At 44.5% G+C, this 27,646-nt stretch overlaps 1 protein-coding gene across 3 annotated transcripts; it reads right to left on the bottom strand.

The window, feature by feature from the left end:
- Positions 1-568: 568 nt before the first annotated feature.
- phf2 (PHD finger protein 2) lies at positions 569-27,521 on the bottom strand. 3 transcript variants are annotated; one of them, XM_062544420.1, is made up of 23 exons: positions 27,383-27,521; positions 22,334-22,419; positions 20,954-21,068; positions 20,044-20,204; positions 19,601-19,742; positions 19,230-19,416; positions 18,811-18,973; positions 17,333-17,420; positions 16,273-16,379; positions 12,577-12,668; positions 12,346-12,435; positions 11,573-11,917; positions 11,164-11,280; positions 9,863-9,978; positions 9,541-9,719; positions 9,188-9,255; positions 8,082-8,251; positions 5,548-5,852; positions 4,263-4,358; positions 3,738-3,847; positions 2,609-2,993; positions 1,308-1,349; positions 569-1,145 (listed from the first exon to the last, which is right to left on the bottom strand). In XM_062544420.1, the coding sequence occupies exons 1-23, from the start codon at positions 27,478-27,480 to the stop codon at positions 1,057-1,059; spliced, it is 3,351 nt and encodes a 1,116-aa protein (XP_062400404.1). In that variant the 5' UTR covers positions 27,481-27,521; the 3' UTR covers positions 569-1,056. The 3 variants fall into 3 exon arrangements, with proteins under 3 accessions (XP_062400404.1, XP_062400405.1, XP_062400406.1); XM_062544421.1 differs by having other exon boundaries at positions 5,548-5,831; XM_062544422.1 differs by lacking the exon at positions 1,308-1,349.
- Positions 27,522-27,646: the final 125 nt, after the last annotated feature.

The following is a 27,646-nucleotide window of genomic DNA, read 5'->3' as shown; positions in this document are numbered from 1 at the left end:
CTTAGCAAAAAAAGTTAACCAAAAAAAAAAAAAAAAAACTGACAAAAATCTAAAGGCCCATCTTGAAGAGAGCAGATCTTACACTCTAATTTCCTTCCTCAGTGGCAAGGTAAAGGGTAGAAGTAAGTCTTGTACTGAACCGCCGTAAAGAACCGCAAAGGAGCCATTCCTCTCCAAATACCACCAGTTTCAAAATCACTCAAGTGATGATAAGCCTGATCCAATATAACAGGAATGAATTCCCAGTGACAACAACGCTTCCCCATACATGCACACTCTCACTCTCTCTCACTCACACACACATACACACACACACACACACACACACACACACACACACACACACACACACACACACACACACACACACACACACACACACACACACACACACACACACACACACACAGACACACACACACACACACACACACACACACACACACACACACACACACACACACACACACACACACACACACACACACACACACACACACACACACACACACACACACACAAAACACAGAAAGACTCCCCTCCCGCCCCCACCCAAAACCAATGCATACATGCAACCGGATCACATGCAAGGGATACTTTCTACATCTTGGAATGACTGCTATGTAAATTTTCCTTATGTCTCGAGCAACCCCTGATAAAATGACAGCTGTAGTAAAATGAGACAAAAATCCTCTTAAAAAATATTAATAGCAGGTATTTTGTACACTTTTCCATATCTGAAAGTTATAAAGTATATGTTGAGGCAAAAGCCTGTTTATTTTTTTTTTTTGTTTTTTTTTTGTTTGAGCTATTTTGTTCTTAGAAATCGAAAAGGTTGTAGTTGGCTTCTCTCCGCCTTGGGTCAGGTTGTCCACTCCTCTCTTTGACAGGCGAGGTGGGGGGGTGTTGGGGAGGGGGGGAGGGATCAAGGTGAACGTTAGGAGAAGGACTATAGGTCAGGGAGGGGTAGAGTGGGCTGGGATTGGCCAATCCATGAGTCCATTACATCAGGAGAATCGAGAAGTACTCGAGAAGTCCTTTTACTGCTGTCCCCCGCTACAGAAGGAGTTTCCCATTCCGATGGATCTTTAGGATCTTTCCCAGTCTCTGTTTGGCTGTTGCCATTCCTTTCTTTAGCCGTTTGGCTAAATTGTGAGATGAAACAAAAAAAAAAAAAAAAAAAAACACATTTGTAAGAATATATCTTGATAGAAAAACAAAGAACATTATATGTTGTTTATATTTTAGATACAGTACATCTGTGAAGAATGTGGGTTGAAGTGTGCGATTAGTACTGTAATTTTCACCTGAACTAGAACCATCATCTGTCAGACCCTCTCTCTCCTTACCTTCAACAAACATGTACAATCAATTACCTTCAGACGACCAGAGATGAAGGATATGAAAATGTCATTTTTGAAGAATGACACAATATAGTTATATTTTTTTCACTTGTGTGTTCGCTTAACACATTTCCCTTTACACTACACAACATTCTCTCTTCATAGTTTACACTGACTGTATCCAGGTAATCTCTACAAAAAGGCTTGTTCGGTCTTATGAATACAAAGTCGTCAAGCCATAAAAACACAAGTTTGATATACTTCAACAGATGTGTCCCCTAATATCTTTACCACCTGCAATGACACATGCACAGGTGAACGTGGAACCTAATAGCCGCAAACCCACTATGGAGCCAGGCCGAAATAAGGGGATATTCAGGCTTTGCAGGTGATCATATCCAGGCTTTCAAACCATCTGAATAAGAAAAAAAGCCCTTTTCATTATCAGGCTGATAGCCCCTCTGTGTTTCCGTCCAAAATGCCACCTCAATGTTGACGTCCTACCCAGGTCAAGCGAGGGACGTTAAAGCATACTATCAGAAATTACTGTCGCCGTTAGGCTGGGTGAACCCTGCCTGAACTTCCGGCGGATTTGGATTTCGCCTGGCAGCTCAGGCTGGAAACTTGCATATCTATCTCCTCTGTTCCCTGCCAGAACCTTTGGCTCCAATCAGACACTAGCTTATCCAAAAGACGCACCGTATCGTTGGTCTGATTGGTTGAAGGACCATCCAAGCGCTTACGGAACAATGCCCATTGATCACGCCTCTTGTGCAGTAGAAACAAAGCGCAGCCTTCCCGTACTAATGTTCAATCTTAAAAGATTGAGCTTAGTATGTTGATAGCCAGACTATGTCGCTGTCTCTTGCCAAGAGGAATATCAACAGTTAAGCTACTAAAAGTTTGTTATAGCAAATAATGTTTTGACATAATGTTAGTGACTACTAGTTATCTGACTAGTACTTGACTCAGTTAATCTTGCCTCCCACCTTGACACCGCCTCTGTTGGTCAGAAACTGGGGGATAACAGCCCTAAGGAAGCCCCGTGGAGGCACCATTAAGCACCAGAGGTAAACATGGGTTAGCCTTCATAGGCCTTAACTTGCCCAGCTTTGGCCCAACGATGGGAAAGCGGCTATTCAGAACCAAAAGTAAGAGCTGACCTGTATTGTACAATGAATGGTTCAACTATATTATAATAATGGGCTTTCTGTCTCATCTGTCTACCGACATTTAACTGGCACTTGGTCGCCATCACCACCCACCTTTGGCGTCGGCTGCGCCCGCGCCTGCTCCTGCTCCTGCCCCGGCTCCTGCCCCAGCTCCTGCTCCGGCTCCGGCTCGCTCCCCTTTGCCCCCTGTGGGCGCCGAGCTGCCGTTGTTGTTCTGCGAGGACGAGGACGTGGAGGGTCTCCTCTGGCTGAGGAAGACGCCCGGCGCCATGGGCTGCGAGCCGCCGGCCGTCTTGCCCGCCCCGGCGCCCGTGCTGTACTCGTGGTCGGAGAGCAGGCCCTCCTGCGAGTCCAGCGGGGGCTCCGGCGAGCTGCTGTCCTGAGAGTGTCTCTGGGGCTCCTCCACCACCACTGGGGGCGCTGGCGCTGCCTTCTTTTTGGTGCTCTTCTTCTTCTTCTTGTTCTTCTGCTGCTCCTCCTGACGGGCGAGAGTTGGGCAAGAGAGGAGAGGACAGGGTTCGGGACTTAGCGCTGTTTTCATGCTCTAGCTGACTCTTGTCATTGAGGAGTGATTGGTATAAATAGACAACATGTGTGTGTAAGGTCAGACAGAACTCAGAGCCAAAAGACAGAGTGAAAGAACTAGAGAGAGAGAGAGAGAGAGAGAGAGAGAGAGCATGAGGAGATGCAGATGCAGAAGTACTGACAGATGCAGTAGTAATTCCTAGCTAATGACTCCTCCGCACTGTAGCTTAAATGCTACTCTCTTGCTGTGAGTCACTTAAAGAGACCCTATGCAACTTTCTGCAGGAGACGATCGCTCCTTGTTTACATCTGGAAGTCTGAGACGAAGAACCACGCTTGCAATTTATATATTTAAATATAGCCTATACATGTATAAATATACACGCTAAAGCTGTCGGGGAAGCTCTGCAGAGAAAATGCAAGCATAAAACGAGCGAAAACGAAAAACGAAACCGAAACCAGAGATGAAATCGCCAATCCTGCATAGTTCCTCTTTAAAAGTGTCTGCTAAATGAAATAAATGTAAACGTAGATGCCTAAGGAAGAGCAAAAAGCAACAACGACGAAATAGTGCAAGTAACAAAATACACCGACAGGAACGGTTAACAGGAGAAAATATAGAGAATGACAGAAGAGGTAACCGAGAGAGAGAGAGTGAAGGAATGGTGATTCAAGGATGACTACTGGCGGCATTAACCTGGTGGGAGAGTTTGGCGGCAGCGGCTGCCAGGCCTGTCTCTATGGATGCCACCCGCGCACCCTCACGGGCAGGTCTCTCCTGGCGGGGAACTGAGGGCCCGACGCGAGCTGTGGAGAGAGGGAGAGAGAGAGAGAATAAGCAAGACAGAGAGAGAAGTTGAAGAGCGGAACAGAGAGAGGGAGAGAAAACAGAAACAGAGATGGTATGTCCCACATTAAAGACACAGCTGTTGTCTTTGCACTGACACAACATACACTGAAGCTGCATGTAATCTATGTGACGTGCGTTTCAAAACTACAGCGCTGCTGATGTTTACACCGCAATGTCACCTGCAGCCCCCTACGGCCTGAACGTGCGCAACAGTTCAAACCTCGGTGCGGATGACTGACAGGACGTTTACAGCTAGGCGCTATGATGTTATTCCAGAACTCCACCACATCCTATCCCATCAGCAACGTTCCGCTTTTTTGGGAATCTGAGGCTTGAAACGTTCCACACCGGATGGAGGAAGACTTGCTGTACCTGTAGGGCTGTATGGAGTGTCGTCTGAGTTTTTCCTCTTCTTCGATCGTGACTTGAAGATGGGGTTGTCCTCCTCAGATTCCAAAGAAGGATATACTGAAACGAGTGGAACAATACATTTATAACGGCATGTACATAGTGACGTTATCGTTTAGCAACGCACAGAGCTGAAGATCATTTCAGGACTTCCAACAGGAAAAAAAGAGACCTCTACTCTAAATTATCCAAATAATATTCTGAAGAAGCCAAGATTACTGCTTTTTGGCTTAACTATTTTTCAACTGCTCTGAGGTATCAAGCAAAGCAGAAATTTCCTAGTTCTATTGTGTTACTGTTTACTTTGGCTTGAGAGATAGAATGATATGAGCAGACGTGTGTGTGTGGTACAGCTGCTGGACATCTGGTTCAGTCCTCTCTCTCACACACATGCACACACTGTGCTTGCATGCCCGTAGATTTTTCGAGACACGCATGTATTTTCCAATGCTTAAATGATCAGTAACGGCAAAAAAAACCCTGCTTGTTTACAAATCACAGGTGGAAGGAATCTAATCGAGTGTGCACGCCTGCTGCTTTTTTTCTTTTTTGATAAACCATGCACATGTGGTCTCTGGATGAGAATGTGCGTGCCACTTATGACTAATTAGCATATCAGATCAAAACGCATTTAAAACAACAGTTTAAGGCTCTGCTTAATGACTTATTAACAGGCTTCTAATAGCCTTGCTGTTTTTGGAAGAGGTTCACAAAGCGCACGCTGTTGGAAGCGGGGACCGACTGGAACGAGTCGAAGGCAGGCGAGCAGAGAGTTCTCCTGCCCAGAAGTAAACACAAGCACTGTCACTCACGCTTTAATTACGACTTCCTGCTCGGAATCAGAAAGCTGCTAATCAAACTGTTGATACAGCGTGAAGGTAATGTCGGGGTTGACCTGTTCCTTTAGCAGCACCTGGGGATCATGCGTCACAAGATGCCTCATGCACATACCAGCTGGGCCCATTACACTCCCTGTGACTGGACTTGGGGTCGACTGTGGACACTGCTAACCGTTAACAGCAATAACAGATAGCAGGGGTCCCGTTTGCAATAGTTAAAGGATTACACAAACTGTGCCTCTCGTTCGACTTTCCATGAGATGCTCCAAAGCAAATCGACCAATACCTGTGTAACACATTATATTCCTTCCCGGACATGGTGATCAGTACATCTGCCATTATCGGCCATCTAATTTTCATCTCCTCATCTGACAACGCCCCCCAATAAGCCAAAACCCAGTGTCCCTTACCGTAATCGGAGTCCCTGAAGCATGCTTCCAGGTGGTCGTGGTCATCATCGAACATGTCAGGGCTCTCCACCTCGCTGGCCTTGCGACTCTTCTTGGGTGGTCGCTTACTTTGCTTCTTGCTGTTGGCGTTCCCACCTCCACCGCCACTGGCACTCGTCTTCTTAGAGGCCTGTCCGCCGTGCGAGTTGCTCTTTGACTGACTGTTGCTCCAGGACGGCGTCAGGCAGGAGACTGAGGACGGCAGGTTAGCCATGGACAACATGCCCTGAATGGCTTCCTGTGTGCTGGGGGATGCAGGTGGCTGACTGTAAGTCCATCAATAAGAAATACACAACACACATAACATTACTCCCAAAGTGTCAGTGACGAAATGGGGAAGAGATCGAGTTTTGTTGATTTCTAGTGATCTTTTTTTCTTTTCCTTTTTTCTGCATTTCTTTTTTTAAAGTGGGAGAAGCACTAGAATGCAGAGCAAGCAAGAGAGCGACTGGGATTTAAAGCACGCAGGTTGAAAGCTGCCATGTCTTGAGGAGGAGGGGGGGGGGGAGCAAGGAGGGCGCACAAAGGCTGGGGTAGCACTAGCTAGCAGTGGAGAGAGGAAGACCGACACTCAAACTCAAGCCGCAGAGCAAGACCCAGATAGCAGCAGATAACTGCATACGGCCCAGCACCGGCCACTATTTGGATTCAGCCGAATGCTCAACAGATGACATTATCAGTCCAGAAACAGACAACTAGCGACGCCCGGCGCTAATAGCTAAAACCTGACCCGTATTAAAGCGTAAACACCGACTCCAGTCAAGCCATGCATACCATCAGGATGACATTAATGATGTCATAAGCAGCCATGACGGCCGGTCGGGGTGACCTCACACTATGAAGTGGCTTTTGATGGTAATATTTATGACAGCTGTGCAGGCATAAAGGATTACAAGGAGTGCAATCAGGACTTACAATTGCCCACACCGTACAAAGTGAAACGGACGGCTAAGAAACAGCGCCTGATTAACTGTAATAAACTGTTATTGGAATACGTGAAAGTTGTAAAAGGCATGCCATGGGCTGTCATGGTCTCCTTTGACATCTACTGTGTCTCTGTCTGCACAGAACTGGAAGAGCTCGAACATGCTTCCAGTCTTACAGAAGTACAGGAGCATGGGATGACTATTTGTAGCTTATAAATACCTCAACTCTATTTGAAATCAAACACTACAATATTACCGCCCGTCAAAGTACAACAGTACAAAACGGGAACAAACTTACCTGCCAAATATTAGTCAATAACATTATCATAACCAGCTATTCTGCACTGGGTTTCAGACTAAAGTAATCTCCAGACATCGTACTGTATGTGCTATACAAGCTGACACAGGAGTGACTGTATTATTTCCCATAAGAGCTCAGTTCTGTACTCATTTGTGGGAGCCTTCGATACTATGACATAACTGGCAAGTATATTATGATGACTTGCGATGTCATTTACGATTGGCCCCACGATGAGTAATTGGGGCTCACTCAACTTATTAGGCCATGCCATTACGAACATGACCTGGAGAAGGGTAGCGTTCACCATGTGCCTCCAGAGAGAAAACCACGGATTCAGCTTGTCCAGATTACCACCTATTAAGTCATTAACCAGTGCGCTGGAACAATGAGAAAAGTGAATGCTTAATGTGGTTATAATTGACCAGAGTCATTTCCTTTCCCCGCAGTTCCCTAGCGTCATATGTCAGCTTTAAAACGCACGAAAAAATAATTTGAGAAATTAACATATTTTAGCGGTGTTTTCCCCGTGCTTGCCTAACGTTGCCTAATTTGCAGCTTTCAGCGCAGTGGAAATAGACCATCAAAAACTGACCAAAACAGCAAACAGCACAATGAAGAGGAATGGCTCGAGGCAAACCTGCATTTGACAAATTAATCGTGGAGGGGGATCAAACAAACACTGGCTATATATGTAAACTGCTGACAGGATCTGTGTAAACTATTACCTTTTCCAGTGGTTGATTCCCCATGCACGGTCATATAAATAGCTGCATATGGTACTGTTTATGGTGGTGCCCACATGAAAAAAATAATTACGCGAGGACAAATGCTATGTTTTGGTTTCAAAGTTAACCAGCCAGGTAAACTCATCAGCACGTAAACTAAAGCCTCTAAACCCAGTATACGCCACGTTACATGTGGCCTACCAGATCCCTACGGGTCCTCTGTTATTTCAGATATGCCATTGCAAATATAATTCCGAATTTTTTCCTCTATCACAAACTATAAGAAGTTGACTTTTGTTAAGTTAACACACTGGTAACGACGCGCGGATGAGTGCAGCCCGGGAAGATTACTGGTGCGGTAGTTGGCGCAATGTCAAAGCAGAATTCCCTGACGATATTTCCCATGATTCTCTTACAGCCCCCGGGATTGATGAGCATGCAGGTGATGTGAGGCCCTGCTCTAAAGATGTGGATCTCTCTGTGATTGGACGGTGCCGGTGTGTGATATAGACAGACAGTGAGGTGGAGGCACGGCCGTTCTACCTGTTGGCGCTGTAGTCGATGCTGCCCACTTGCTTGCTGGCCTGCAGCAGGTCCAGAATGCCGGCCGCACTTCCGCCCTTCTTCTTGACCTTTGAGTTACGCCCTTTGGGCGCCTCGGGCTTGGCTTCGGTGTCTATGTGAAGCGACTCTTCGTCTGACGAGTCGCCGTTCTGGATTGACAAGAGAGGAAGGGTGGGGAAAACAAAAAAATTAAACGGAATCGATGGCAACATGTTTAGAAAAACAAAAACAAATTAGGGTTGGAGAGTGGAGTGCCTCTGAAATCTAAAAATGCCTATTCATTTCAACAAAGCAACACGGTCAGATACACTGCGCAGATATTGTTTCACATTTTGCAAGTGATCAACTTTTGTTTCAACTGTTTTCGACGAGAGGAGGACAGAGCTTCAGCTGGCCTCATTTTAGAAAAATGTCGACACTAACGCAGGCTCACTGTTCAATATAATGACCTAAAATGTGGTTAAGAAGGGGCTGCAGTGAGATGGTAAAACCAGACGACGAATGGATTTGGGTATGGTTGTTAAACACCAAAGCTAAGGTCATTTGCTGGCCTTCGGCGACCCTCCATTCAAACAAACAATCAGAGGGCATCTGGTGTGGTCGCTTTTCTCACTCTCACTTGATTCACACCGCAGCTATTCCCTTCATCAGGCTTGCGGTGGTGTCTGGCTCAACACTGGCAGCCCTCTCGGTCTTTGATCCGCGCTGTGTGTTGTTCTAAGCGCGAACATTACGGGAGAATTACGACGGGGCCGGCCCATCAGCTGCACTAGCTAGGAGCACAAACGGAATCGCCTGCGAATTCGATCCCTGCTGGTGTTTGCGACTGGGGGTTTTAAACGCACCCATGAGGAACTCATTAAACAATGCCCGTGGACCAGCCAATTGTGTAGCCGAGCTTGATTCTCGGAATTAATCATTTATCACCCCTTTTCATGCGCACCAGGGTAAATACTGGCCCGTGATTTAAGTGATTGGGAGTTATGGACGTTAGCTCTGTTACAGCGTTTAAATTCAGAGGGTTCTGCTTTGAGTCGAACGGTCCTGAGGAACATTAGAGTGAATTAGCGGAGCGTCAAACTTACCTTCAGAACCGAGGGCTGCAGCTTTGGCTTTTTGGAAGGCTGAATGGGTTCTTTGATGTTTGATAAAACTGCCAAACAAAAAAAATAAGCAATGTTGTGAATATTCTCCATGCTCAAACGACGAGTATTACATCTGAAAGGTTTTATCTGTTCTTAATCTAGCAAGTGCAGATGGGGGGATAGCTCTTTGAAGTGCATCAGTCTTTCATTCTCGTTAATTCACATTAACTTCATAAATCTTCAACATGTCAACCATAAATGAAAGAAAAATGGTGAGGGGATTGGTGGCAGTTACATTTCTAGAGTGCTGCCTCTTGACTCAGGTGCTTCACTTCTTTTGCAGTGGTACTTACATGACAAATCCCTCTTGACCGCATTCTTTTTCCTCCTGATGGGGAACTCGTCAATCTTGAGCTCGCCTTCGTCTGACACGTACTCATACTCATCTCTCACAGGCTTGTTTTTGTCCTCTTTCAGGTTTTGTAATGATCCGAACACACTGGAGTTGGTCTGTGGTTTAAGTGTCTTTGAACTAGGACGAAAATAACAGGATCTTAGGAAATGTGTGAGCAGTTTCAGCCTCAGCAGTTATGTATTACCAGTTTAAATCATTTTCACTCATCAGATGTAAATAAATTATGTAAGCATCTCCTCTAGCTATGTTTTAAAACCCACCCCAGCAGTTTCTTGTTGGACATTGAGAAGCTGAATTTGTTGTCTTTGTGTCCTAGTGTTGACTTTTCAAATTTGTGCTCCTCTTCCATCTTCAATAAGGAGTCTGGCTTGCTGTTCTGTAATATGAAAAAAGAAATTCAAATACCGGCTCGCAGTACAGTCCACATGAGTAATGGGAAATCAATGAGCCAGACCAATTCCAACTCTCAATATATCGTCAATCGCAATCAGTTTTAATGAGATCAAATCAAGCCTCTGTGCCAGAGAGCTGTACAGAGCAATAAAAAGTAGGCCGAACATAACTCATGTTGCACTCACCATTTAAATGATAAATAGTCGGACATGACAGTGATGATAAAAGACAGCTTTAAATTGCAAATTTCACTGGTAATGGACACACTTAAGTACTACAAGGAATTATGCATTTGTTCAAGTCGGCTTGATGCAAGGTTTTTGTTTTTGGTCACAGTGTTAACTACTTTTTACATGCCGCCACTTTGGTTCCAAATGGAGACATGTAATTGGCTCAGCAACTTATGCATCTAAAATGCCTCAATCCACTTTTCGCACTACACAGATTTCAAGCGGAGCACCTCCGGCCATGTCTACAGTGATCAAGAGCGAGAGAGCAAAGATGTGGCTGTGGACGACCTTGGTGAACGACGAGCCGAGATTCCCCCTCTCCATCTGCAAATGTTTGGGGAGCAGCAAAGGGAGCACTTGGATCAGGATCCTTGGAGTGACTACAAACATTCCAGGGCCGCTTGGCATTGAGTTTTCCGTGAAACTAAAGCCCTCTAATGTCTTCCGTTCACCGAAATTAAGCTTTCCTACGCGGGCCATTCTACGTTATCCAGCAAGCGGTAATGATACAACATGCTTATTTCTTCAGTATAGAAAAAAAAGAGAGGCATATGTAAATACTTATGCTGCGTGCCATGGATATGACATAGCCTAACGGCATTAGGCAAACCAAGTGGGTAAAAGGGACTGGGGCGGCTTTGATGAACTACAGGCAGAAATATTGACTGAGCCACACAGTTATTTCTGCTGATTACTTTGATCTCAGATGTGTTAATCACTTTTGGACAATTCTTCTAGCGTTCTCCATGCCACGTTTTTCTTAATTTCGCTTTCTTTTCAAGTGACTATTGAATTGATACTACTTGCAAACAAGTTCAAACGGGCAATCTATCTCTAATCTATCTTTACATTAAACTGTCGTTATGCCATTGGCCTGGTGGAATTCTCCATCATGCTAGTCAGCTAATAGCAATGTAGATGCTAATGCTAGCTCTTACCTTGTATTTCCACTTGGCCTCTGTTTTGTTCTTGTTGTGTTCTCGCATTTCGAACTTCTCTACATCGTTCTGCTTGTTCGGTTCTCTCTCCACTGGGCTCATTACACTCTTTGCCGCCTTCAAAAAATAAGAGATACCCGCTCACTCATTCTTGAGAGTCTGACCAACAGTAGTAGAAATCCGATTCTTTCACACATGAACACTATGTGGAGATTTCGCAAAAAACAAAAATGAGACTCTATAACATGCGTGAGGGTCTCAACTCAAAATACTGAGTAATAAACTGAAAAAAAAAAAAAACTGAAAAAAACTGTAAAAAAAACGACATGTCTTTTCGTCCACCCACCACTCAACACGCAACACAGAGGGGTTGACGGCACCCCGGCAGGCAGGCGGAGGTCCAACTTACCTTGCCTTTCTTGGGCTGGTCCATCTTACTAAGAATATCCTTGGCATGGGACTCAAGTGCTGCCAGACTGGAAGGTTTGGGAGGGAGACCGCCATCTTTGGCCTTCTTCCCTTTCTTCTTGCCCGCCGCCTCCTTCACCTTAGGCACCTTGGGTGGCTTGGGTGCCTTGGGCATCTTGGGAGGCTTGGGGGGCTTGGTGGCTTTCTTCCTGGCTGGCTTGTCCCGTGGCGGGGTGGCAACATGGGCGGGGGACGCAGGGTCCTCGGGCTCCGGGGGGGCCGAGGGTGGTTCCTCGGCCGGAAGCTTGGTGCTACTGGGTTCCGACTTTATGGCTTTAGTTGCATTCTAGACAGAGAAAGAGGGAGAAAGGGGGAAACATGGACAGAACGAAAGAGGGAGAAACACATCCTCGATGACTATTTCAAGTACAACTTTTGTAGGTGACAACAACAAAAGTCACCTATACCCCCAAAACCATAGATATAAACACTGCCTTCCATATTCAAAAATGTGTAAGAAGTTCTGCCACTCTGAAATTACTTAATGAGTTTGTCATCTTAACACAACGATACAAAATTGCTGTAGGGTTTACATGGTACATAAAGAATTAGCTGTAGTGTCTACATGGTGCATGTAGCTGTAATAACAGGCTTTCAATCCTGTGCAAATGTTGGTTCTGTTGGTGGGCCTGAGTGGCCAATGGTGAGGTTGACACTGGCCGACTGTGTGCTTATGAGGGAAACCTTGAGTAACTCCTGTGAGGCACTTCTCACCTCACAAATCCGAATCTCTTTGGCAAGGTCTTTAATGAGCTGTGTTGGCTTCATGTTCTCGGGAAGTTCATCCTCGTGTTCCAGGAGGGCCTGCAATCACCAGGGGCAACTGTCAATCAGCTAGCTCATGCACACGCACATTACACACACACACGCATAGCTACACCCACGCACCACTAATGAAAGATATGTTTTTCCACTTTGGTCCTCTCTCCACTATGATGAGGTTACCTGTTTTTTAGTCCACGACCTGAAGGCTCCATTGATGATTTTGGCACCGTGTACCAAATAGGGAGCTGGCTGCTTATTTGTCTTGTGTAAACCTGCCAAATGAGGAACAGAGAAATGACATCAACCTTTTACAGTGTTGAACATTATGCTACCCTCCAAGTCCACACACACACACCACCATCACCCACTGCTGAGAGAGCAGGTAAAGGATGGCTCACTGTAACAGCATTCCCTGATGACGTATAGGGTTATCGGGTCAACTAAATGACACCTTGAATGTATCTCTCTGGAAAGTTCACTGATCTGTGTAAAAAAAACATTAATACACTTTTAAAAAACGTTATTTTTCTATTCTAATAAAAAACAATGTCACACAACAAGATATTTTCACATTGAAAGACTTGTAGAATATTACATTTCCACAGGGGCACAGGAGATATTTTGATGTGAGAGGGGGGCCAAATTGTGAGAAAAAAAACAAAGAGTGAAATCAGGCTTTGGACCACCACTTCTGACCCACTGTCAACCATCATGATAATTGAAACTTGCCAGAATGTTAAGAATGTTATTTGTTCAAAATATGCTATGATCAAAACTGTCAAAACTGGAGGATGGGCAGAACACCAGATCTGCCCTCAGACCAGCTTCTTACCATGTGGGAGGTCTCCGCCTTTTACACTTATGCAATGCTACTTGTATTATTTTTGAGTTATTTAAAACTGCTTGGGCCAATGGTTGAATACTCTAAAAGCTACATGGGACGTTGATATTTTATGAAGCCACGAATTAACACAAGTTTATACATGTCATCATATGCTTATGATCCAAACACACATGATCAAATAGTTAGGCCTACTTTAACTGTCTGGTATAAAGTTGTCAATCAAATAACCAACTCAGCATGCACTCTCCACTGTGTTTGATTAAAGGTATACATTAAAGGTGTACTATGCAGGATTGGCGATTTCATCGCCGGTTTCGCTTTCACTTTTCATTTTCGCTCGTTTTATGCTTGCATATTTCTCTGCAGAGCTTCCCCTACAGCTTTAGCGTGTATATTTGACAAAACTCCTCAATCGGTCAGTCTGCCGTGCCTTTTCATGAGACTTTACATGACACTTCCTGGAGTAGAGCATGGGTGCGTGCCCGGTGTCTCCTGAAGTTGCAAGTGTGGTTTTACCGCTACAGACCATTAGAGCGGCCAAAAAAGACACCGTTCGACCGGTAATGACTCATTTAATCATATATAACAGTATAGAACGAATTGATTAACTGAAAAACGTTGCATAGTATACCTTTAACGAAATGATGAAATGTGAGGAAATACTTGTAATGGCTTTACAAGTTACCAGAGCACATGGTAAAGACCACATTTCAATTAACAGACGGTTACTATGATTTGCAACTTACTTTGCCTTTATAATCAACTATTAGTATTAGTATCAAAAAGACATGGCTACATCACTTCAGGCAAATGAAAAACTATCTCTTTCATTTAGGCTAAATCATTTCCCCATTAAAAATTAGGCTATAGCCGTGCTGTCGTGATATATGACATATGCATGCAACTTCTCACATATGGGGGGCTTTGATGACTATTGCATTGCACATTGGCTGGGGATCAGGGCTGGACATTAATGGTTGCCCGGTTGCCCTTGGCTACCAAACTGTTACAAGTGGCAACCAGATTTGGTTGAATTTGGCGGCCAAAACCTCATGCTTAGTTGTCAAGCTGGCATGCCCTACTTTTACTGTCTATGAGGGATTTATGCACCAAGATAACTCAAGTAAATGAATTTTGTCTTGTAAATGATGTCTGAAATAACTGTTTAAGAACTTAAATGTGGTGTAAGAGTTAGTCATCTTGTATTAGTGATAAGCAGTAGGCTAGTTGAGTCGGTTATTAAACAGAATAGCTAATGTTGGGATGAGCAGGAGACAAACGGTCTACAGAAGTAGCCTGGTTTGTTACATTTTGCAATCTAGATGGCTGTGGTACAACTGTTAGCTATTTTTTTTTATTTATTTTAATTTTGTTGATTTTTAAATTATTTTATTTATTTAGCCTATAAGTTATTATTTAGCGTCTAAGGCTCTTTTTCCCCCTTATCCAAAGTGAGGCGCCCCTGCTTTTACAGTTCTCTGGGGTAAAACAAGGTTTGACGGAACTAGAAAACTGAAAACTCCAACTGGTTGATAAACTAGTGTTCTGTGATGACCCCCTCATCAAAGGGAATCTTTCAAGGTTCGTCTGTGTTGGATGAGATGAAACCCCCCATTTTTAAAGAAAAGAGAGCGCTCTTTTTTAGTCTGGTATTGGCCAGTTAATCTCTACAAACTCATCCATAGCATTACGTCAGCGGAACGGTTTGGCACACCATGACCACATTTGTAAAATCAGAAAATCATGACAACTGGAACCTCGTCATGTACTGATAAATAAGTAAAGACAGTCATTGTGTCATCTAATTAGGCCACTAAATTCATTTCACTTGTTTGAAAAAAAGGCAAAATAAGAAACAATCATTTTGTGTAAAAGCGTGCCCAAACGTTGATTGCATTGGACCGGACACACACACACACACACACACACACTACAGGAAATGCAGCCCACGCAACAGTTAAATTAATAACATGAAGGCAGTCTGAAGTCAGAGAGAGGAAGAAAAGGAATATAGAAAGAATGAATGAAAGGTAAGTGGGTACCTGGCTCAGAGCCAGTTAGGCTTTTGGGCAATGTGCCAGAATGTCTACCTGTACTGAGGCGTACGTGCACACACTCACTCAATCTCTCTCACTCTCTCTCTCCCACACACACACACACACACACACACACACACACACACACACACACACACACACACACACACACACACACACACCACCACCACCACCACCAAAAACAACAACAACAACAGCAGCAGTCCTGTTGAGTGGTATCGCCTTTTGAGAACTTAGATAGCAACAGACTGAGAGAGAGAAAGAATGAAAGACAGAGACAGAGAGAGAATAAGAGAGAGGGGCAAGGCCTCAGCTGTTGCTGTGTGTGTGTGTGTGTGTGCGTGTGTGTGCGTGAACGCAATTGCAATCTGCCAAAATGAGGCAACAAGAAGAGTGGAAATATAAACAGATCGTCTGAGACCAGATGAAGCGAGTTTAAACACGGGGTCTGTAATGGAGCAAGTGATTTTGCATGGGCCCAGCCTTTTGAAGCTAATCATCTGTGAACTTGCCGATGCCCCCATCTAATGACTGAAATCATATCGAAGCATCCAGCTGCTCATCTGCGTGGCAGACCTTTGCCAGGAGCATGCAAGAGTGAGAAAGGGAGAGAGGAAAGGAGAGAGCGTGACAAAAGATAGATAGATAGATAAATAGATAGAGAGGTATTTGAACTGAAACCCAAAAACGTTTTTTTTCCCCCTCCCTCTCTAGATCTCTGTGGGCAAGAACGTTATGCGCATGGCAGATGAAAACATTCAGTACAAAAGCAGGATCACTTTAGAAAAATTCTGACACTGATTTGCCTGTAGGATAATGTGCTTGTCAAAAGTGGGCAATTGTTCATAATGTGCTGAAACCAACCAGGATCAGTAACGGGTAAATCAGTAGCGCTTGCGAGTGAAAATACATCCTAAGTGCTATTAGTGTTGTTCAACATAGTGCAGCATTAGAGTGCATAGCATGGTGTCTGACCTTTGAATCTCTCCAACAAGTGCCGTCCGACGTACCAACAGGCCGTCTCGAAGTTCGAGAAAGGAGTCAGGCTGGCTACCTTCAGCCTCTTCTCCACCTCGTACGCCCTGCCAAAGAAACACACACAGAGTGGGCTTGTGTTCGCATTTGTGTGTGCCAGTGAACCTACTGAAGTGTGTGTGTGTGTGTGTGTGTGTGTGTGTGTGTGTGTGTGTGTGTGTGTCTTTTTGAAGGTTTATATGAATGTGCGCGTGTGCATTTGTTTTTTCCAAGACACAAATGAATGAAACTGAACTGTTTGTGAACAAAGTGATTCCTGCCACTGACGAGCCAAGCCAAGCCAAGCCACATTTGACAGAACAAGGCCTACAAGTTTTATTCTTTTTTTTCTTTTCTTTTTTTTTTGGATTTGGACCGGGCTGAAATGCGATATTTACTTAAAGTGCAACAGCTCTCGCTCCCTAAGCCCAACCCAGACAGGCCAAAGGAAGACTGGAGCAGCACTGACCTCTGGGCACTTAGCAAGAATGTAAACTGCGCCTACTGCCAAGCGCAAAGGCTGCTCCCCCTCATAAATGCAAGCTGCCTTTAAATTATACATGGTGCCAAATAAACATGCAAACGAAAAGGCCAGCTCCATACCACTGACAAGGAAATTGCCTTAAACACAAGAAAGTTAAAGCACAAATAGTTTCTTCTCAATGTTCTAATAACAAAAAAAGACATTTTAAATTGTGAAAAGACAAGAATGTAAGCAAAAAATCCTAAGCCAAATAGTTTTGTTACATTGATGTGCTATACCACCACAAAAACAGAAATTACAGCAGTCATAATTTTTCCGAACTGAATAGTTAAGACAGAATCAGGCATTGGAAGTGTACAGCGAAGACCACTTCTGATTGACTAAGAAATACAATTCAAGGCAAGTCTTGACCTGTCCTGACATACTGAGTCTGAAACACACACACAGACGCGCACACACGTGTGCACACACACACACAGACACGCAAACATGCACACACAGCTAGCGTTCATTACTGTGAAAACACACCCCACTCACCTCATCTGCATCTCCACGCTCAGGTTGTGGACAAAGTGCCCGGAAAAGGACAGGCAGTCAACAGGAGTCAGTATTGCATTGATCCACCCTGTGGCAAACAAGCAGAGTCAAGAGGGTTAAGGAGGACAAGGAGGGGAGAGAGCACAACCACCGTAAACACGCTTCAGAATCATGACGAAGCTGTCCTAGTGGCATTTTCCCTTCCACCAAGCAAGAAATCAAATCTGAGTGTGAACATTTACATTTGAACATTACTTTTACTTTTGAACATTACTTTTTACCGTCTATTAGCTACAGCTTATACATTGATTTTGCTAAATTTCTTCAGCTATGAGGTTAATACAGGGGGGGAGTTAATACAGTGTTTTGGTTTTGTTTCTTTTAACTTGCATAAAACACTGTCCTGCGACTTATACACAATGCGGCTTATATGCTGGAAATTACTGTATTTATTCCAAGCCCGTTATAGTACAGCACCATAAAACAGTAGGTATGTCGTCAGCACTTTTGGGGCCTCGCAAAACCAGTGAGCCAGCAGGACAAGGATCGCCGTATTGGACCCTCACTGAGTGACACACTGAGGCTGCAAGACAACCAACAGAAATTTCTGTCATACCAGAAATTCAGTCCTAGCAGTCAGGAGCATGGGCGTCGCTGACTACACTCAAACTACACAAAAGGACAGCCAATTGGATGGGAATTTGGTCCTAAATTTGGTCTGGGCCAACTGAATCTGAGCCAAAATCACCCAGTGTCTGTACAGCTTTAGAGGTTTAAGGTGACACCAACACTACCTCATTAGTTCAATACCCAGGAAAGACCACTGACTCTCGTCGTTACACTCTTGCTACTACTCCCTTAGGGAAGTGGCACACTCCTACATGCACACTTACGCGTGTCAAAGGCGTGTATCATTGGTGCGCGGCTACACACATTGAAAGGCACACGTCACCGCCGCATGCCACGTTGATGACGTAATTCTCGCCGTGCGCCATGCGCGCGGGACATAGACACAGCACTATATTTGGGCTATAACTTAGGGCCTTACTGGTTAGAGTTTAACCATGGCCTACTGGATAGGGTTTCGGGCTTGTGACCGGAGGGTTGCCGGTTCGATTCCCGACCAGTCCACGGCTGAAGTGCCCTTGAGCAAGGCACCTAACCCCTCACTGCTCCCCGAGCGCCGCTGGTTGGGCAGGCAGCTCACTGCTCCGGGTTAAAGTGTGATTCACCTCACTGTGTGCTGTGTGTGTTCACTAATTCTTAAATTGGGTTAAATGCAGAGAAACGAATTTCCCTCACGGGATCAAAAAAGTATAAATTCTATTCTATTCTATTCTAACTGTTCAAAATGTGTATCTGGAGTGTCGCTGAGGATAGAAAACATCAGCTAAATGAATGTGTGTGTGTGTGTGTGTGTGTGGGTGTCAATGTAATGCACATGTCTCGAGCTGGCACATGTCTGTGGCCCCTCTCACCTGACGGAATGAAGAGAGTTTGACCCTGCTTGAGCGTGCACTTGTAGCACTTGTCCACCTGGTCGGCGAAGAACATCTCGCTGTGATTGGAGGAGGATCGCCAGCGCTCGTACAGGGAGAGGTTCGCCGAGGTGGGCTTGATCAGGAAGAAGATCTTCTCTCCCTGAGGATTGTGAGGAGGGGGAAAACAGGAAAGAGAGTGTGTTTACAAATCAAGCTGTCGGCCTTCAACTCGGACGTCCTCTTCCACATCAAAGCCAGTCAAAGCATGCGAAACAAGTGGCAGGCATTAGCAATCGTCCCCAGAGCACATGGAGTCAGTCGAGAACACTGGAGCAGCATTCCATTTCAGCTCTGAAATGGAGAACAAAATGACTGCTCCACTGGAGGGTCGTTTTTTTTACATTCTGACAGGTCACCTTTAGAACGTGGTACCACACGGAGGCCCCGCCGTTCTCGATGTGGAAGTCCGTGTAGCTGTCCTTCACGCAGATTAGGCAGTATTTGGTGACTTTTGGCTTCCCCAGCAGAGCGTCATCTGGCCAGTAATTCTCCACCCACGATAGCTTTCGGACAATCGCCGGACTCTCCACGATGCTATCCATCCTTTGAGGAAAAAACAAACCAGGGCCATTGTCATAATCCAAACTATAAGTAGGCTACATTTTTATACAAAAACTACTGAGTCACAAAGCTATTTTACAACATCAAACCAAATCCTATAGGTATTCAACAATATCAAATAATCTTTGACTTTGAGATGTGTTATTTTAGTCTTTAGAACTCTTACCTTGTGTCAGAGAATTCCAGGTTAATAACATTTAGCACTTTCTTCCTGTTTGTGCTGTAGTAGTAATCAACAAACTCCTTCAGCTTCATTTGGCTGTCTGTCTGTTTGGTGACATCCACTACATCCACGGGAACATCTGGTCCTACACAGGAAGAAAAATGAGAGATCACACACATTGTCTAGGTCATACACACATTCATTCCCTGATTTTAGCATTTAATTAAATTCTACAGTGGACACAGGGCTGTTCAGTTACAAAGGGTTGGTAAATGGTGAACTGGCGCCCCCTACACATTGAAATATAGTACTACATTAAGCAGAGCATCGCTGCATAGGAGATAGCATGAATGAGTGAGTGAGTGAGTGAGAGTGTGTGCATAAGAGAGAGCGAGAGAGAGCATAAGAAGAACTAGAAATTCAGAGAGGAGGAGCAGTAGCCTTACCGACATAGTTTTCCACATCACTGACGTAGAATGTGGGCGCAGGCATGGATATCCCCAGGCCGTCTTTCTTTAGTACCATGATGGGCTCGTTGAAGCCATTCTCCTCCAGGTAGTCCATGGTCAACTGATTGCCTGCGAGTTTGACCACCACGTCCTCAGAGCTATGACACAAAAATAAGATTTTTCTTCATGTGTATGAAAACACTAAGGTGCACAGACTCAAGCATCAATTATGCATTTACTCTGTTAGTATACTTGGCCTAATTTTTCTTCCCCCGTGATTTTACAGACAAGTAAACATGTAGCCATGTCCATTGGTTTCTTAATGTTTTAGTTAGTGAGGATTCTGTGTAACTAAACCTGAGACACCGCTTGCTTTTCCTTTTGCTCTTATATGAACTCAATAGTCACCAAAACAGCTAGGCTAACTAACTAGTGTGACCCACTTCCAGGAATTTATGCTAAACAAACCTACCAGTATCAGACTGGGTAATTGCACACGCAGAGAAGAAGAGGGTATGTAGCCTCTATCTAACCCTGGGCTAGATGGTAAATATTCCCACCCAAAACATTCCCAAAAGGTTGGTGTCTTCCTTTGAAGTGGGGAAACTTAAAGTGTGATCCTGGAAACCTAAATGAAACCAGAAAGGCTGTGCAACACTTGTCTTAGATAGCAGCAGCTCTTCTGGTTTCTAGGGGAGGATTTATAAAGTGGTGGGTAGACACAGGCTCTGATTAAAAAAAATGATGTTAGAGCTCCCTCTTGTGTCATCTAAGGAGACTGCAAGGTTGGAAGTGTGTAATAAGAAAGAGGAAGAGGAAACAAACTCGAGTGGGAAATGCTCTGAATGTTTCATAGGGTTCAATATAGTTTTAGTGTATCAGTCTTTGGCAGGATATGGTGCTGTACCTGGGGAAGGTGCGACTCCGTAGCTCCTTAATAAACACCTGACTGCCGTTCTGAACAGGTCGGACGTCAGTGCTTTGCCCCGTGTCATGCTTGTTCCAGTTCTTTTTCTTTTTCACTGCAGGCAATAAACACAAAACACGTTTGGCCAAAATTGCATTTTTTTTGGTAAAAAAATGTTCCCCTATCCTAAAAATAAAACTCTAAAAAACTAATAAAACTTAACAAAGACATACAGTGAGGAGAAAATGTATTTGATACCATGCTAAAGTTGCCTAAAAAGAGGAATATAAAATCATCATTTGACAATTGATCTTAATGTCTTAATTAAAAAATTGAGTAAAAAGGAAACCGCTAAGTACCCCAATTTTCTTTGTGATTGAAAAATGTTTCGTAAATAAATAAATGTTCTTCCTAAATGCTAGGGGGAAGGAAGTATTTGACCCCCAATGTAACCCTATGGGAATTTAACACATAGGGTTAACATAGGGGCAGACAGATTTTAATTTTTTAAGGCCAGCTATTTAATGGATTCAGGATATTATGCATCCTGATAAAGTTCCCTTGGCCGTTGGAATTAAAATAGCCCCACATCATTACATACCTTTCACCATAGCTAGAGATTGGCATGGTGCTTTTTCCAGTGGGCCTATTAGCCTGTTTGATGCTCATTGAGCTCAATGCAAATCAAACAGGCTAATAGGCCCACTGGAAAAAACACCATGCCAATCTCTAGCTATGGTCCAGGGTATGTGATGATGTGGGGCTATTTTAATTCCAAAAGCCAAGGGAAATTTATCGGGATGCATAATATCCTAGATCCATGAAATAGCTGGCCTTTAAAAATAAAAATCTGCCTGCCCCTATGTGTTAAATTCCCATAGGGTTACATAGGGGGTCAAATACTTCCTTCCCCTAGCATTTAAGGAAAACATTTATCTATTTACGATACATTCTTCAATCACAAAGAAAATTGGTGTCCTTGGCGGTTTGATTTTTACTCATTTTCTGAATTAAAGCATTAAGATCAATTGTCAAATGATGATTTTATATTCCTGTTTTAGCATGGTATCAAATACATGTGCTCCTCACTGTATTTAGTCTGCAATCATCTAGGTAATTTCATACAAACTGAATTAACAAAATTCTCAAAAAAAAACATTAGTGTATTTTAATATAGTCTGTCAAGTGTACCAGAAATTAGTTTCCATGACTGAGGGAACCTTGCATCATAGGCTTTAGCCTACTCAATCAAAAGTGCAACTTGCCACTGAAATGACTTTTGCTGGGAAGAGAACACATGCTAGCCTACTTGAGCTTGAAACAACATGCAGCAAGTCAACAACACCTGGGCTATATGATTGAGGTCATGTTCAGACTTACGCGTAGACTTGCCGTGGGTCTTCTCACAGTTTGGACAGTGGTAGATATCGATATCGGGAGCTTCATCCTCATCCACCCCAACACAGCTGTAAATAAAGAAATCCTTTGTGAAAGTGCATAGTAAATGGAAAGAAACGTGGCCATTTGGCCTATTACATTTTTTAATTGTTCAACTGTTTTTACAATGATACACGTGTGTAATAGCCAAGGACTGTGATCGACACAAGGTGCAATAACATCACTTTCCTATCGTGAAGATTAATGTCAGTAACAGCGGTAATTATGATAATGACAGCCATTAATCCGTTCTTATTGGAGGCAAGGAGGACCCTTGAACTGCCGACTAAGAGCGAGCAGATTGACACATCTGGGTCATAGAGCTTTCTTAGGTGTGTGTTATAGGCTGCATGGGAATCCAACCAGCAAAACCTGATGCCGTTAAGAACTGGAAGAAAAAAAGCTACCACGAATGACAGGGGATCATTGCGAATATGAGAATATTGCTTAAGAAAATACAGGTTTGAAACGTATAACCCTAACGGCAGCCAAAGCATTCTTTGAAAGCACGACTGGAGTCAGGTAGATTCCTTCCACACGGGGGCGCTAGTTCTCCACAACAAAGCGGATATTGAATTGGGAGTTTCCAGAGTGGGATTCTCTCCAGGGGTGGTGATACTACCATACACTCCACTACTGGACCCTCCCTAGTGGCGTCAAACGAGGTTGTGGGTAGTGTGTGTACGTTATTGAATCCTGAACCATTTGGGCATGCTTGTTTTCCCAGGAGCATGCCAAAGACTCAGCTCGCTGCCTTTAAGCTGTGAGGACAGACTCTTATTTTTCTCTTACACTTTTTCTCCTTCTCCCCTCCTTTCTCTCTCTACTTCTTTCCGTCCCTTTCTCTACTCTTCCATCCCTCTCTTCCTTTCACAGTCACTCTCTTCCTCTCTTACTTTCTGTGTCTCTCCCTCTGTCGTATTCTCTATTTCTTCCTTTCCCTCTCTCTCTCTCTCTCTCTCTCTGGAATTACACTGACGTGCATCCCTACTTTCTCTCTCTCTCTCTGGAATTACACTGACGTGCATCCCTACTTTCCCTCTCGGCTTTCTTAATCTCCTCTGCCCCAGCAGGCGCCGTGTCGGGGCGGGAGATGTGCGCGGCGATACAGGGAGAAAGCCGACACTGCCGCCATCACCAACCACAGCAGTCACACTCCAGCCATCCAGCATCTCCCTCATGCCCTCTCAGCGGTCCCACCATCTCTTTACACACACCCCCCCACCCCCCACATACACACACACACACCACTCCATCACCGCATTTTGTTTGAGAATAAAAAATACATGACGTTGCCGAGGCATTACATAACAAAAGGCATTAAGCCATCTCTCCCTCTCTCTCTCTCTCTACCCCCTCCCTCCTCGCCCCCCCCTCTCCTCACGTCCACGCCCATCTCTATCCCCTCTCACACACTGGTGCTGTTGACTGGGCGAACCCCTCTCTCCCTGGGATGACCTTCACGGCCGCATGGTCTCCTGCGGGCCCTCGTCCTGCTCGTCCGTGTCCGTCCAGACGAGGAGGCTCTCGGGCTACTAGGCTGCGCCACTGTGCCAACGCTGCCACACAGCATCACATCTTCCAGGCTGTCGCCTCGCAGTCCCTACTGCTGCTAGTCCTGGTTGTTGTCATCCATTATTTGTGCTTATACTTAACACCGTTGCGTCGGGGCAGCCTTTACGTCTACGCTCTGTCTTTGATAGCCTAAAGTGGTCATTTGGCCACATTATGACACCAATGCCTTTGCAAGCACTGATTGAGAACGATTAGGGGAAATATGATCCGAAAATCAATTGATTCATTAATTTACTGACTGAACCAATCATGCTCAAATCATACACTTTTACCCACAATGGTTTGTTTGTGACGATGATGTGATGAATGAAGTGAAATCAAAAAGGCAAATATTAGCTTGACGTGAAATGGCACATAACGAGGGCCATCATGAGAGGGGAACGTCCCTAGAGTGTTCCCCACACAATAGAGGGAATCCTCCTCGGTGCGCCCGGACAGGTCCTGAGGGGAAGAGCCGCTCTCCATGAATTATGCAGCTGATTGATAAAACACTGAGACTGGGGACAATTAGGCACAACGCAGAGAAGAAAGAGACAGGGGAGAGAGAGAGAGAGAGAGAAAGACAGAGTGAGTGAGTGAGTGAGTGAGTGAGCATGTTTAAACGACAGGGACTCTCTCAAGTGCAATATTCAACACTTTTGATGATGAATCATTGGAAATATAAACCAAGAAAGAAGGCAGAAAAAAAGGGACGAGGAAACTAAACGGGACTCCATTCACAAATCCATCAAAATGGACGCAGGGTGTCACATGCCGTCCGACCAACAGGCCAGAGAGCATTTGCTGACGGTGATAGGAGCAGCCAGGCAGAAAAGACTGTTTTGAAATTGAGCCTGATTTCTCTGACTAAACACACGAGGTGAAATGCTGACTCAGCATACGCGGCACATCGGGGGGGGGGGGGGGGGGGGGGGGGAGAGGGGGACGAGCGAGGCCTCCGCTGTGCCAAAAGGAACCTGCCGCCTCACATCGCCAGAGACGGGTGATGTCATCACTCACTACCACCTGAGGGGAATGCACCCCAACGCAAACAAACTTGGCAGTGGGGTGGGAGGTGGGGTTCGAGGATTGGGGCGATGTGATGGAGGATGGGAGAGGATTGAGTGCAGAATGGCAGCTATAACAACAACCTTTCTGGAGTGAAATCTTATCCCTATTGACATGACAGCGGGGGCTGTGCAGGGTATGTGACCGAGGCTTTCTGATACACATGGGCAAACACACTGATATGTCTGACAAGAACGCACATGCATGCATTCACATGGACAAACAGATGTCAAATATAGTAGTCATACACACTACAGTACATACACGTGCATACACCGAAATACACACAGACACACAATGCAGCAGACTGATGAGAACTGTCCCTACTAACCAGATAGCAAAGGCATAGGCTATGTGCAGACTTTTTGAGCACTAAAGCTGAGCATAGAGGATGTCTCACACTCATACTAGGCTGCAACCATAAGAGGCTTACAACCAGCCCTGGCTCTGCAGAGGAAATATACCCCAAAAAGTGAAGTGACAACACAAAGCCTTGAAATGGAGACTACTGCTTAAAAAAACGATTCTTGAGATGCTGCGGGGACGTTGCGTTCGTCAGAGATGTTCAAGACAGCTGGAGCAGAACAACTGTTGTTTTCTGATGTTTCACCCCTTTCTGGGTGTCTGGGCAGCTTGCTAAATTTAGCGCTCTCCGCAGCAGGCGCGTGCACACGAAGTTACACCTGTGCAAAATGGAGTTAATATCAGAAGCAACTTGAACTAAATAAAATGATTCGGTGACGATAGCATGATACTGTGCAATATTCTCCAGCAACTCTGCAGCACATCTTGTTATCGAAAATGTGTCGCTGACGAAGGGACATGAACTAGTCTATAAATGCCCATTTATAACAGTTGTACAGTCATTTGTAACCTCCAAATTAAACTATCAGCGAGTATATGTGCTTCATTTATAACTTTACAATTGCTACTTCTAGTCAAACCAGAACACACGAGGATCACCAAAAGTTCTCGAGGAAACTGCACAGCGCGCGTCCCTACGGGTGAGTGTAAACCATTATCACATTATAGCCTCTAACGAACAGCTTTGACTGGATGTCAAACACACGCACCCTAACAAACCCAGACTGACAACATCCAAGAGCAACAAGAGGGCTAAATTGATCAGACACCCTCCGATAACAGACACAAGTCACACAACCATTTACAATGGCAATAAATCACAGAACACTGACGTTAGAAACAACTTTGGCTTTATAGCCCAATATTCTGCTTGCAAGTAAATAATCTAAGACAAATAAGAACTGCACTAAATGTATTGTTCTCTGATTACTGCTAATCTCATTCAAGAAGGCATTAACTGCTGTGCGTAAGGAGATTTTTAAAATGCCTATAGGCAACACACAAACCCATTTTACAGACCATCAAAGGGTTAACGTTAAACGCGCGTAAATATCCCAGTCACTGAGGTGAAACGCTTGTTCTCAGTTTTAATTTATTGGGTTTGTAGCCTACCGAAAGACTTATAAAAATAAATGTGTCTGTTTGTTTCACACTCATTTTTTGAGCGACTTGCAAATGGTCATTTAATGGTGTTAAAAGTGAAAAACACTATGAAAGGGTCGAACTGGGCAACTTGCATTATTGCGGCGGGCTAACTAATTTGCTATGACTATGGAGCTGTCAGTATCGCTTCAGAGAATTCAGGAAATAAAACGCAAATTCAAAGATCATAGCCTACTCTTCTAAGGTTGACGCTTTGTTTGATTACCACTGTAGTGGACAACGTTTAGGCTACTATTATTCACACAATCCATTTCCCTCTATGACATGGCTCTAGCCTGCAATGTCTAGCACAAGCGGGCTATTATTCAAACTGGATCCTTTCAGCTGCCAATGTCTTCGTGGAACATTTGCGTTTACAGTGTTTCAATTCGGATGGAACAATGTAACCTCATAAACGCGATACACGTCCCTAGAAAGAAGGGAACAAAAAGTCCAGACAAAAGAAGAGAAAATGAATCTGGACGGTTGTGTTCTGCGAGTGAGGCTATGCTCGCAGACACCCACTGATCTCTCCCCGCTACAACGACAACGGCATAGGCTACGGCCGATATGGAACATGAAAAGACCGCAAAAACGCGCATCTGACACGTCTGCTATTCTAAGATGTTAATTTCTAATGGATAATTACTTTGTTGTTGACAAAATGTTTTGTTGTTCACAAAAAAATGTCTCAACCAAGCCAGCTAAATATAACTCCGCCTTCTTCTTCAAGCGGCCTCGCTCTTCTGGCATTACAAATGTAGCCAGTGAATGTGCAACATACACAGTCAAAAAACGAGTAATGACCTACAATCATTATTGTGCAAAATAACAGATAACGACATAACGTATTCATGTATTTACCTGCCGTGGAACCAATCCTTACAAGCATCACATTCGATCATAAACTGGGTTACGTCGTAAGGTAATCTGCAGATGCAATATACTGGTACAGTCGCCATGTTAGATCAATTCACAACAACGCCGGAGAGACGGGGGCAGCAGGAACCCTCCTGCAACAAAATAGCAATATGAAGACCTTCAGAGAGCTCGCTGTTCCGCTGGACATCTATTCACATCCAAGACCATTATAAATCCGTGGTTGCATCCAGATCAGAATGTAGACGA

Source organism: Sardina pilchardus, chromosome 9 (genome assembly GCF_963854185.1).
Source record: "Sardina pilchardus chromosome 9, fSarPil1.1, whole genome shotgun sequence".
In the NCBI taxonomy this organism is placed as follows: Eukaryota; Metazoa; Chordata; class Actinopteri; order Clupeiformes; family Clupeidae; genus Sardina; species Sardina pilchardus.
This window is presented reverse-complemented; position numbering and strand designations above follow the sequence as displayed.